Genomic DNA, 11,723 nt, shown 5'->3' with positions numbered 1-11,723 from the left:
TCAACCACCAGCAACAATCGTCCAGCAATCCCTCATGTTCCCCTCGTTGGATTTCGCCCACTTCTATGATCCCTCTCAGCGAGAGGGATTTTGTCGCCAATTCGTCTCAACATTGCAGGAATATGGGTTTGTCAAGCTGATCAATCACGGCATTCCGGACGCCCAGATTGACCAGGCATTTGCCGCAGTTGGTTGCCTCTTCAATCCTGAGACGTATATACTGACTTTGGATAGGCACGCCACTTCTTCGAATTACTGGTGGAAGAAAAGTTGAAATCGCCTCATCCTCCCACTGCGAATCCCCATCGTGGCTTCAGTCCGGTCGGCCTGGAGAACGTGGGAGCTGTCTCCGACTATGGCAGCCCAGGACACTCTCCTTACCTCAAAGATATGAAGGTGATGCTGTCAACTCAAATATAAGTGCTGTTCTAACCCTCCTAGGAGTCCTACGACATTGGATCCGAGTGCGATCCCCTCTACAAGAATATCTGGCCACCCCCCGAAGTAGACGACACCTTCCAACCGACCTTTACTTCCTTCTTCGAAGCTGGCTACCGCACCGAATTAGCCATCCTCAGGGCTCTCTCAATCGGACTAGGTCTCCCTGAACACTGGCTGGGACAGCTTCACGCCGCCCAGACGAATGAGCTGCGCATCACGCACTATCCTGCCGTCGCCCGAGAGGATTTTGCGCATTCGACACGCATCGCTACGCACACCGACTTTGGGACTATCACCCTGCTCTTCCAAGATGCAGTCGGCGGACTACGTAGGCTATTTCTTCCTTTCTTCTTTCTCCATGCTAATGCAATGTTACAGAAGTGGAGGTCCCACCGCACAGTGGGCAGTTCGAGGACATCGACAGTGGAGGCCCATACGAATGCATTCTGAACGCTGGCGACTGCCTGCAGATGTGGACTGGGCTGCATAGTGCGCGCCATCGCGTCCATCTTCCCGATCAGTTCAAGGAAGAGCAAAGCGACGGCATGGTGCCGGAGCGCTTCTCCATCGCGTACTTTGCTAAGCCGGATCGTGATGCCATCCTCCGGCCTTTAATGGGTGAAGACAATCCAGAAGGAGAATATCTGACGGCGAATGAGTTCCAGCACATGCGGATTGCGGGAACGTACTGATGGCGGGTTGTGTTGGTGTCCGTTTAGTTGCATAGCTTCCGATAGAACTTGAATCCGGTCATTTTCTCATCCAAATAAGATCGCTTTCCAAATTAACTTTGACAGCTTCTCAGCATTCTCCGGATCCGTAGCATTCTAAAACATGTTTAACCCAAAGCGTTGGGCTGTCATTGAACGGAATGCTGCGATGTAACGCAGCACCCACCCTATGAACCACATCCCGCCTGTCATATTCCCCAGTATAACGAACAAAACGTGCTGGGATCACTCAAACAGCAGACTCTTCTTCATTTCATTCCCATCTTGCAACAATGGACTACCACACTTGGATATGGCCAGTGGCCAAAGTAGATTACCAACCAGCCTTCGCTCTGTTGTTGACCATCACCGTTGCTGCCATCGCAACCAGAATCCTGCATGTTCTGACCCAGCGCTGCCCTGGCATTCCCTCCATCCCTTTGCATATCTCGGTCTACGATGCTTACCGTCGCGTGTCGGAAATTGGTTTCCACAACTCTCGTCTGCGCCCCGTGCTGGAAACCCACGGCGCCGTCAATGTCTGGAACTCGGGCCAATGGGCGGTTCTAGTGACCAGACCAGAGTATGTGGTCCGTATTCTGCGCAATGAGCGCATCGTGGCCAAAGGTGGCTTCTATGGGAAAGTGCCGCATAGTACCTTAGCCGGTCTTTTTGGAGAAAACATCATCGACTCCCATGGCGAGGTTTGGAAACAGTTCACGGGGATCATGAAGCCGGGCATTCAGCGCGCTCATAGTATCTCCGCTCTCAGGATCGCGTCGTGGAAGCTGATATCGACATTGAAACGAGAGCAGCAACACGCCCCATCTGACCGCGGGGTTGTCATCAACGACCTCATTGAACGGTGGGCGATTGACGTGTTTGGGGAGAGCTTTTTCGACGTGGATTTCGGCGCCTTGGATGGCGGCAGTGTCCGGGCTCAGGATGCGCTCCTGGCCATCCTCTACAACCTGGGAGGCCATCTCATCCACCATTTCCCCTTGTTGGAACGAATTGGCTGGCCGCTACGCCCAACGAGGCCGTATTGCTTTTCCAAGATCCGCGAGCTCGAGGACGCCCTGATCGACATCACCGCGAGACTGAAATACAGCGAATCACCGCCGGATCGGGCTGAAAAGCTGATCTACCGGCTGAAGCGAGCCCGCGATGCCGGGCTCATGTCGGACTTTCATTATCGCTCGAACCTGAAAATGATCTTCTTCGCGGGCCATGAAAACGTCAAGTTTGCATTCGTCGCCACGCTGTGGGAGCTTTCTCAGAACCCTCAAATGCAGGAAAAGCTACACGGGGAGATTGCAGCACATCACCCTTCTTCGTCGGACGAGGATGACCTCAAGAGCCTCCCCTATCTCACCGCTGTACTCTCTGAAACTTTGCGCCTCTACCCCCCAGTCAGCCAGTTGATCAATCGCAAAACGTTGGAGCCAGTCTATCTAGGAAACGGCATCACCGTTCCCCGTGGAACATGGGTGGGCTGGACGGCGTATGGCGTGCATACCGATCGAAATACATGGGGTCCCACTGCCCATGAGTACCAGCCAGAGCGATGGGGGGAGGATGTGCATGCCATCCAACGAGCGATTAGCCAGCAACAGGTTCGGGGGAGTTATATTCCATTCAACGCGTGGACTCGTAGCTGTATTGGGTCTGAGTTTGCGTTGCTACAGTTGCGAGTGACTCTTTATGAAGTTGTCCGCCATTTTGAGATCTCCAGTGCCCCGGATTATCATTATTCGATCAAGGAGGCAAGTTCCCACGGACATCGTGCAAAATGCATTGAGATAATTACTAACCAGAAAGCAGAACGCTTCTCTCGAGCCCTATAATTGTCGATTGATTTTCAAGGATAGAATGTAGCCTGGCGACTTTTCCAAGTTGGAATGGCCGCAAATGTGGTTCATAGGCTATTCTATACTGTTTATATACACATACTGTAAGGAATGCAATAGTTGTCCTGATATAAAGTAAAGTGATGTCATATATATGTAGGATCGTTGTCTATCTAATTTTGTTAAGCTGTTTAAATGTTGGTCCAAAACATTGGCCATAACCGAACATTGAAACTGATATAGATATACCAACTACCAAGCCGTCAACCCTCCATCAACCAGAATGTCCGTACCTGTAATATAGGAACTCTCATCCGACGCCAAAAAGCAGGCCACTGCAGCCACATCTTCAGGCTGACCGAAACGTCCCAGCATAATCTTCTGCAGCATTGCAGCCGACCACTCGGTCGATTTCATGTGGGGAGCCGTTTGTTACGTCTCAATCACACCAGGAGAGATAGTGTTAGCCCGGATGCCATGTTCATGCCCTTCCATGGCCAGCTGGCGCGTCATGGCAATAACGCCTCCTTTGGCTGCTGAATGTGCGACGGCCGGTAAGGGAGCGACTGCGACGTCGCCGCTGATTGAGCCGACGTTGACGATGGATGCACGGGACTTTTGAAGATGAGGCCACGCAACCCGGGTGAGAAGGTAGATGAGATTCAGCTCTTCGTTGATGGTTTTGTACCAGTCTTCGTCTCTGATCTCGTTCATCCAGTCAAAGTAGGCCATGCTGGCGTTGTTGTAGAGGACGTCGATTCGGCCGTATGTTTTGATGCCTTTGTTTACCAGTTTCTTGCAGTTTTCACGTTTTGTGATATCGCAGGGACATAAGGATATCATCTCGCCGCCTGCGGTTCGGACAGCATCGACGGTTGCTACGTCGTTTGTAATATTGATGTCACATCCGACAATGATGGCTCCCTCTTGTGAGAATTGGCCCATGCTGCCTCCAGTACCGGTGATGATGCATACTTTGTTCAAGAGACGGGGTGCCATCGTATGTTCCTTGCTTTGGTACTTCCTGTATGGGCGCAATTCAAGGTACCGAGGAATTAAACAGAAGATAAAGTAATGCTCTCTTGTAACCGTGAAAACCAGCCTAGGCCAATTGAAGTAATGCCCTCATGGCTCATTCTCCATACCCACTTATGATGAGCTGGCACTGGCACAACAATTGGTTTCGGCGGGTCTATCACTGTCTAGGAAGATGCGGTCAAGAGCATAAGTCAAAAGGGATTTCATAGATTGATTGGCATATGACGTGTTCTTGAGTCACTGCCTATTCCCTCAAATCTGCCTCTCGGCAACGTAACTCTCAATAGATGCGCCAAATTGCCCAATTTGTGGGTGGGGGAATGTTTAATCCCACAGTGTATCTCGGCTTTAAGAAAGTCCATGGGCCATTAGTATGGCACGCAATGTTCAGAAAACGAATTTCCAGATTTTCAAGGTCATCCCACAACAAATATATATCTTAGAATCATAATATATCACCCAACCTCTACAGGCTAATATCTTGATACATCGAGAAGCAAACAAATGTAACCCATCATTGAATTATTAATCAATGGGCTTTGGTGATCGTAGGTATTTTAATCAGTGAATACTTTGGATGGGTATATGCTTTACAGGTGCTAGTGCGGCATTCTTACGGGGTGCAATTACAAAATATTTCCTTTTCTAGCTTGTCTTTGATAGCAATAACAATCTTAAGTTTCAAGTCCTCAATGTCAACCGCACAGAATACAGCATGATAATAGCTATGTTGATATGTTACCGAAATTCTCAAATAAACCTATATTTTCATATACAATCACAACGACTCAAATTACTCTTCCAGCACACTCATTCCTGTAATCCACACCAATCCCATGCCCTCGGCGCCAGTGTGTCTCGATCACGCTGGAAATCCCATTGCTCGACATCCGAGGGCAGCTCCTGCTTCTCCGAACGTGTAAAGTATTTCTTTACTGTGTCCCGGCGCAGAACCTTTAATGATGGAGTCCGGGGGATTTCTTCCCCATCCCGGAGAATTCGGAGCATCGCTGGAAGCATATACATCGGTAGGTTGGCCGCAAGGTGCTCGCGTAGAGCCTTGAGAGATAGCTGATCCGTGCCGGGCTGTAACCGAACAAGGGCTGCTTCTAGGCCGTTGTTGTCCTCATCAAGGACGCTGAGGATACAGCCCTCTGAGATAAATGGGAGCTCTAGAAGGCGCATTTCAACTTCCAGTATGGGGACTTTGTAGCCCAGGAACCTGATGACTGTGGTTTGAAGTGTTAACGGAGCCACGGGATTGAATGAATAGCTTACACTCGTGAGATGCTCGTCCTTCGAGGACATAGTCTTCTCCTACTCGGCGAGCAAGATCTCCAGTCCGGTAGAAGCCGTCCTCAGTAAAAACTGTCCGAGTGGCTGCTTCATCGGCTAGATAGCTGAGGCATTCGACTTAGTTGGACGACATCAACTGATGGGATATGGATATTACCTACCCGGAAAACAGCGCTTCACTTTTGATCATCATCTCTCCATGATCACCGTCTGACAGGCGGACCGTTATATTCGGGTCTGGTCTTCCTACGCAGCGCTGTAAGACGATTAGCCATTAATTGTAATGAGAGCGTTTTCAATCGTCCCACCTCCAGAGTAACATCCGTTTCGGGATGAATTGATAAACCATAGTCACCCAGCTCCGTTGCCCCATACGAAACCTGCAACGGCCGACCCATTTCCTCTCGCCAAAACCGACGTAGCGGGCCATGTGGCATCGCGCCACTCACATACGCCACTTGAAGGTTCTGGGCTCCTCGGATGTATGCGCTCACTTTATCAGCTGGGAGACTGGCGAGGTGGTTTTGAAAATGCTGCATAATCAAGGTCCAGAAGTGCGGTGGGCCCGTAAAAAGCGTCACTCCGCCTGCCCGGAGCCGTTCCCAGACCACCACAGGATCAGAAGGGATGACCTCGACGCGTGCTCCTGCGAGAGGCTGTCGGAGGAGTGGCAGGGCACCGCCAATCCAGAACGCGGGGTGATGGCTCAGAAATATGTGACCAGGGCCGCTGACTCGATGCATCTCGTAGAACATCCTTCGAGCGTGCACCACGCCTTTTGGTGGACCTGTGGTGCCGGATGTGAAGAAGACTATGCCGGGGCGATGCGGCGATATCTCCATTCCGGGAGTTAAAGTAATGAGTGGGCTCTTGGGATCAATAATTGGAGATGCATTCATTTCAATTGGGAGAACGGTGCTGGGGAGACCGTTGGCAGAGCTGTGTTCGTGGATCTTGTTACCCAGGTCCTGGTATTCTCGACCGACCAGGAAAGTGGACGACTTGCATTTCTGCATGAAATATAACGCTTCCTCTGGCAGGATACAAGTGGCTGTGGTCGTATTAAAGAATCATCTTGAAAGGGAACCATTAGACTCACAGATTGGCACCACTGCGCCTCCGATGGAGAGAATAGACAAGGCAGCAATGATATACTCGTAGTTGCCATTGGATAGTACAAAGACGTAGGGTGTGTCCTCATTAAGAAGATGCCTGTCGTCAAACAGAGAGTGCGGAAGAAACTCCCGTAAAGCCCCTCGCATGCAGAGCAAATCCGTCAGCAGCTGGGCATAGTCTGCATCAACTCCATTCGAAGGGTCATGTACTACTACATGGGTGACCTCCCTAGCGACCTTGAGTAGCTGTCTGAAAATCGGATCGTTTGGAAGGTTGCCATTTATGTCTGCGGTCATCTTGTTGTATTTGGAAGGGTGCCAATGTTGAGAAATGGCAATCTGAGACTCAAGTAGAGTTGAGTAGATGTCCAGGGCAATGGCACAACCAGAGCATATCAGGCGCGGTGGAATCAGTTTTCTTTGAGAACCCGTTACATAATTTCCTTGGTATTGAAGACACTACTATGGTGTGCTTGGAAAGGAATCGCATTTATTGCCACTACTTAGTTACTACTATGTGGGTAGCATTTCTACCGCTTCCCTATACAGGTATGTATAATGTGTCTGATCATACTAAATAATCACAAAAGTGGATGAATGGGTATTCATTGCTAATTGTAGTAGGATAATTGACCTTGCAGGTGAAAACTCTGCAGTGTGCGAGTAGCCAGGGGTTTCAGGATCGATCGATCGATAGTTCATTCTCAGCTGGCTGGTGTCGATCATACAGTACCGCTTGTACCAGATAAATATGAATTTCAATTCGAGGTAATATTTAGTGCGTCAGAGGCTTCGAGCTACATAATACTGAATAGAGAATAGGAGGCTATTTCCGAACTGACAATTGCGATCAACTAAATGGTATTAAGAAAGGTCTGGTTCTCTGAGTGAGTCAAGAAAAAAGGGCTTTATTTACGTTATGAATGAAGCTATTCGAGTCAGTAGATACGATAAAAAAATATGTTAGAATCAGAGAATAACATTGTATTATTTAAAAGCGGGGGGTCTGCACATATTAATGCAGATGAGATCTTATCACTGCATCTTATTTGGAATAACCTCGCCTTGGGATAGTATTTTTAACTTAATTCAATACTCGACTCGGTATTTTACAGCTCAAGTTCAGCTCGATACGGTATCTTGGCTTTAAAAAATATCATCAACTCGGCTGATTGGGTTTGAAAATAAATTTCAAGGAATTTCTTAACAATACACTGCCTGGCAATAAGTCCTGACCCGTTTTTGCCTCCCACTGTAACAAAAAGGGAAGAGCCGAAAGGTAGATCGTGGACCCAGTCACGTGCAAATCTCGGAGTGGGTAAACCGAGCTATCAGCCAATCATAGCCCTTAAAGCTGTTCTCAATGCTTGACGTCATGCTCCCTTGGATAACACCTTTTATTCAGCCAAAGCACAAGCGTTGAAGATTGCAAACAATCTCAATGGCTTCAAGTCTCAAGTCTGTTGCCCTCATCGCTGGAGCAGGTCCAGGAACAGGCGGCGCAATCGCCCGTCGATTTGGCCAAGCTTATCCCGTCGTCCTCCTTGCTCGTTCACAGTCATCGTTGGACCCTTTGGTCAACGACATCACTCAAAATGGAGGGTCTGCTATCGGCATCCCAACGGACGTTACCAGCACTGACAGTATGAACGCGACACTCGACCAAATCAAAGACAAATTCGGACCGGATCTAAGTGTATCAGCTGCTATCTACAACGTAGCTAGCAAGTTTGTCAAAAAGCCTTTCCTGGAGCAAGGCATGGACGAGTTTCTAGGCAGTTTAGAGACTACTACTAAGGGTGCCTACAACTTTTCACAGGCATCGCTGCCATTGATGCTGGGGGAGAAACCAGCGAGTCAGAAGTATCCGCCTACACTCATTTTCACTGGTATGCATTCTAGTATATGCAGTAAAATAAATCTAACAAATCACAGGCGCAACTGCATCTCTCAAAGGTGGATCAGGTCTGTCCTCCTTCGCCATGAGTAAATTCGGAATCCGCGCTCTGGCACAGTCTCTGGCGCGTGAATTCGGCCCTAAGGGCGTCCATGTTTCCCATGCTATCATCGATGGTATCATTGACACTGAGAAGACGAAGGCTTTTGGTCAGGGTGTCCCTGATTCGAAGATTAGTCCTGAACAGGTAGGTCAGTTCTTATCCATGGCTGAATATGCGCTAATAATGGATAGATCGCAGAGGCATACTGGTATCTGCATACACAGTCAAGGACATCATTTACCCATGAGCTGGATTTGAGGCCTTATGTGGAGACTTGGTAAATAGTAAACCCATGTTTATTATATTGATCGCCTCATCCTGTATACAAAATCAAAATCCATCCTTCATCAATATACCATATCACATACCTCTACCGCAGACTACCCTACATCGGCGGCGGATATGCACCCCCTGCCCACTTAAACTTTGCCGTTCTGGCACTCCCGTATCTCCACCGACGCAGTTCTCGTTCGCGGGCACGTATACGTTGACTGCGTCGACGATTTAGGCGGTTGCTTTTGCGTTTTTGGGCTGCGCTGGTGTTTGAGCCGAAGAGCGATTTGAGCCAGGTGAGCATCCTGGTGATCATGTGTTGTTGGGATGAATGGGGTGTGTTGGTGGGGGCCAGATGGTGTTTATATAGTGGTGGGTGGGCAGTGCTTGGCAGGGCTGGGGTATAGACCAGTGAGAGTTGAGTATTGTGCAACATGTCGTTATATATAATGTTGGAATATCACATTCACGAAGATCACATCTACGAAGGAGTAGGATAATGCCGTAGAATTCTCAACTCAATGATCGGAAGCTAATAACTGATGATACAGCAACAGAAGAGTATCTGATCTGATCTCGTGATGGCCGTATAAGAAAATGCTGGAATATCTCACTGCAAGGATCTAACCTAAAGTGGAACATAAGCGGGTTCTCCCGAATGTCATAATGCCATATTGTCGTCTATCAAATTATGACAGAGAATAAACGGAAGTTATCTAATATATTGACTTCGTAGCCCTACGGTGGGAGGAAGATGATATCATTTCTTTGTGTAATTAGCTTCAATATACCACCGACCGTGGATGATATATATCCGCGGCCAGGGTCGAAGAATTAACATAAGCTTTTTCATTTGCTGGTTCGAACGTGACTTCAATAGCACGAAACGAGATGCTTTAGAATTTTCTGGAATATGCAAATACTAACTATATTTGCAGATGGAAAACTTGGTTTAGGTGAACAAGAGGGTTTCTTTATGAAGAGTTACATTCAACTCTGTATTTTTATTGTCGTGGTTTGCCAGATACGACAAAACTAATGAAACGGGCTCAGTGGGGAGTGTGCTAGAGATACTTTCCATTCTCGCCTGGCGACGGAAGGGAAAAGGATAAGGAGACGCCATTGAGATGCTGGAACATTCTAGCTGATCTTAATCTTTAAAGCACTGGCATTTCTTAAATGAGGGGCCATGGTCCCCGCCTATCAGTATCAATCATGGAATACGATGATCTGCAGTTTCAGTCTGTTTATGGTATGCATTGCGATGTTTTTATTAAATGCAAAATAGTTGGTTGTCATTTTCCTTCCATCGAGCTATTTCTTCAATGAAACACCCAAATTGATCAACATCTCGTATAAAGTATATTTTTAGAACAAATCAGTCATAGCAATCGTCATTCACACATATACGAGAACTCAGAGTAAGAGTCATAATATCGAGGAGTTAGTTACTTAAGGCATATAAATCTTCTTCTTTCCATCTTCTATACAATCCATCCACATCTTTAATATGGCAGCAACCCGCCTCTCTCTCTCCGCAAGACAACTCCACCAAACCCTTCCCCTCCATAATGGCCGCACCTTAGGATACGCAGAATACGGCCCTGCAACCGGCTTTCCCCTCCTCTACTTCCACGGCTTTCCCTCCTCCCGCCTCGAAGCATCAGAACTCGTGAATATAGCCAACCGACGCAAACTGCGTATCATCGCTCCTGATCGGCCTGGATTCGGGCTGTCTACCTTCCAACCCAACCGTCGGATTATGGACTGGCCTGCTGATGTTGATGCGTTGACGAATCATCTTGGACTGTCTAAATATGCGATCATGGGTGGCTCGGGGGGTGGTCCGTATGCGGTTGCATGTGCGCATGCGTTGCCAAGCGACAGACTATCTGCAGTTGGTGTCCTCGCTGGATCAGGGCCATGGACAGCAGGGACAGAAGATGTCACATTATCACGAAAGATGACAGCTTTCGGAGCGAAGCATTTCCCACGAGGCCTTACAGGATTAGGAAATGGGATAATCGGGACCCTCCGATGGGGAACTGCTACCAGTCCAGGGAAACGATGGATGGATAACTATCTCAACAATATCGAGCAAGACTTCGAGGGGAAAGATCTGCCAGTCGAAGAACGAAGAGACCAGATTCTACAAATTCTCTTCGAGGGTTTCGCTCAGGGTTCCCGTGCGACTGTCCAAGAAGCAGGGTTATTGACGCAGGACTGGGGATTTAAACTGGAAGATGTGTCATATAATAAGATCCAGATGTGGCATGGAACGAAGGATGAGAATTCGCCTATTCGGATGATGCGGTATATGGCAGAGAGACTGCCTCATTGTGAGCTGCATGAGTCGGATGAAGACCATTATACGATTGCGCAGCATCTCGAGGATATTCTCACAGAATTCTTACCTGAGACTGCAAGATAAGCCAATAGGCCATATGTAAATAGTGTACATTAGTTAGAATACCCCACTCATATATTGTTCATTGATTTTCTTCATATTCCTGTCATTCTAGTGTCGGAGAAAATAACCACATGGTGAATGGCACAGCTTGGTTCCAAAGGCCGGATGCAAGAAAACCTGCATTAAATCATGAAGATCCCAATGATCTTTTTCCCGATCGATCTTCGATTCTGGGTTGATACCTTATGTAGCAATGATCATCGTGGCGGTCTGAGAGGTTCGTCGATGTGGATCGAAACGGTCTCGAATGAGGGTCTGATGGACCCTGAAATATTTTCATTATTTATTCTGCGGGCAAATGGGTGTCAGTTTGTTCCCTACTGATGCTGTTCTTTTAAAATGACTTGGACGACTCAGCATTATCATCCATTCCAAATAATATCATCAGGAAACAGTTGGGCTGCGATGATTGCTGTCAGGATCGGCGTGATGATCGGGACGGGACGCCTTCAGCTTCATGGTCTGGACCAATCACAGGCCGTGCACAGGTGTTCGTCTCCGGATCGGCACTCGATCTCGGAGCCTTTCAG

The 11,723-nt window shown here is 48.0% G+C and overlaps 6 protein-coding genes across 6 annotated transcripts; 4 read left to right on the top strand and 2 right to left on the bottom strand.

The window, feature by feature from the left end:
- Positions 1-19: 19 nt before the first annotated feature.
- Positions 20-1,237, top strand: ASPWEDRAFT_41308 (uncharacterized protein). The gene is made up of 4 exons (XM_040835523.1): positions 20-187; positions 235-396; positions 442-769; positions 820-1,237. The coding sequence occupies exons 1-4, from the start codon at positions 35-37 to the stop codon at positions 1,131-1,133; spliced, it is 957 nt and encodes a 318-aa protein (XP_040689751.1). The 5' UTR covers positions 20-34; the 3' UTR covers positions 1,134-1,237.
- A 163-nt stretch (positions 1,238-1,400) lies between these two features.
- On the top strand, positions 1,401-3,155 carry ASPWEDRAFT_60164 (cytochrome P450). Its single transcript, XM_040838501.1, has 2 exons — positions 1,401-2,917; positions 2,976-3,155. Exons 1-2 carry the CDS (start codon positions 1,445-1,447, stop codon positions 3,027-3,029), a joined length of 1,527 nt encoding a protein of 508 aa, XP_040689750.1. The 5' UTR covers positions 1,401-1,444; the 3' UTR covers positions 3,030-3,155.
- Positions 3,156-3,433: 278 nt separating this feature from the next.
- ASPWEDRAFT_172860 (SDR family NAD(P)-dependent oxidoreductase) lies at positions 3,434-4,000 on the bottom strand (the record flags this gene model as incomplete). The annotated part of the gene is made up of 1 exon (XM_040830985.1): positions 3,434-4,000. One exon carries the CDS (start codon positions 3,998-4,000, stop codon positions 3,434-3,436), a length of 567 nt encoding a protein of 188 aa, XP_040689749.1.
- An 849-nt stretch (positions 4,001-4,849) lies between these two features.
- On the bottom strand, positions 4,850-6,747 carry ASPWEDRAFT_172859 (ANL family adenylate-forming protein; the record flags this gene model as incomplete). The annotated part of the gene is made up of 5 exons (XM_040830984.1): positions 4,850-5,268; positions 5,318-5,439; positions 5,497-5,591; positions 5,644-6,386; positions 6,435-6,747. 5 exons carry the CDS (start codon positions 6,745-6,747, stop codon positions 4,850-4,852), a joined length of 1,692 nt encoding a protein of 563 aa, XP_040689748.1.
- Positions 6,748-7,871: 1,124 nt separating this feature from the next.
- On the top strand, positions 7,872-9,055 carry ASPWEDRAFT_41305 (uncharacterized protein). Its single transcript, XM_040835522.1, has 4 exons — positions 7,872-8,339; positions 8,386-8,594; positions 8,642-8,770; positions 8,821-9,055. Exons 1-3 carry the CDS (start codon positions 7,892-7,894, stop codon positions 8,729-8,731), a joined length of 747 nt encoding a protein of 248 aa, XP_040689747.1. The 5' UTR covers positions 7,872-7,891; the 3' UTR covers positions 8,732-8,770; positions 8,821-9,055.
- A 1,165-nt stretch (positions 9,056-10,220) lies between these two features.
- On the top strand, positions 10,221-11,580 carry ASPWEDRAFT_41303 (alpha/beta hydrolase). The gene has a single exon (XM_040835521.1). It carries the CDS (start codon positions 10,234-10,236, stop codon positions 11,152-11,154), a length of 921 nt encoding a protein of 306 aa, XP_040689746.1. The 5' UTR covers positions 10,221-10,233; the 3' UTR covers positions 11,155-11,580.
- The last annotated feature ends 143 nt before the right edge of the window (positions 11,581-11,723 follow it).

Source organism: Aspergillus wentii (genome assembly GCF_001890725.1).
Source record: "Aspergillus wentii DTO 134E9 unplaced genomic scaffold ASPWEscaffold_4, whole genome shotgun sequence".
Lineage (NCBI taxonomy): Eukaryota > Fungi > Ascomycota > Eurotiomycetes > Eurotiales > Aspergillaceae > Aspergillus > Aspergillus wentii.
Note: the sequence above shows the minus strand (reverse complement) of the source record. Positions and strands in the feature narration are given on the sequence as shown.

Coding starts and splice junctions, on each gene's coding strand:
- ASPWEDRAFT_41305 (XM_040835522.1), top strand. CDS start 7,892: ATGGCTTCAAGTCTCAAGTCTGTTGCCCTCATCGCTGGAGCAGGTCCA. Junction 8,340..8,385: donor GCCTACACTCATTTTCACTG/GTATGCATTCTA, acceptor AACAAATCACAG/GCGCAACTGCATCTCTCAAA. Junction 8,595..8,641: donor CGAAGATTAGTCCTGAACAG/GTAGGTCAGTTC, acceptor AATAATGGATAG/ATCGCAGAGGCATACTGGTA.
- ASPWEDRAFT_41303 (XM_040835521.1), top strand. CDS start 10,234: ATGGCAGCAACCCGCCTCTCTCTCTCCGCAAGACAACTCCACCAAACC.
- ASPWEDRAFT_41308 (XM_040835523.1), top strand. CDS start 35: ATGTTCCCCTCGTTGGATTTCGCCCACTTCTATGATCCCTCTCAGCGA. Junction 188..234: donor TTGACCAGGCATTTGCCGCA/GTTGGTTGCCTC, acceptor GACTTTGGATAG/GCACGCCACTTCTTCGAATT. Junction 397..441: donor CTTACCTCAAAGATATGAAG/GTGATGCTGTCA, acceptor TAACCCTCCTAG/GAGTCCTACGACATTGGATC.
- ASPWEDRAFT_60164 (XM_040838501.1), top strand. CDS start 1,445: ATGGACTACCACACTTGGATATGGCCAGTGGCCAAAGTAGATTACCAA. Junction 2,918..2,975: donor ATCATTATTCGATCAAGGAG/GCAAGTTCCCAC, acceptor ACCAGAAAGCAG/AACGCTTCTCTCGAGCCCTA.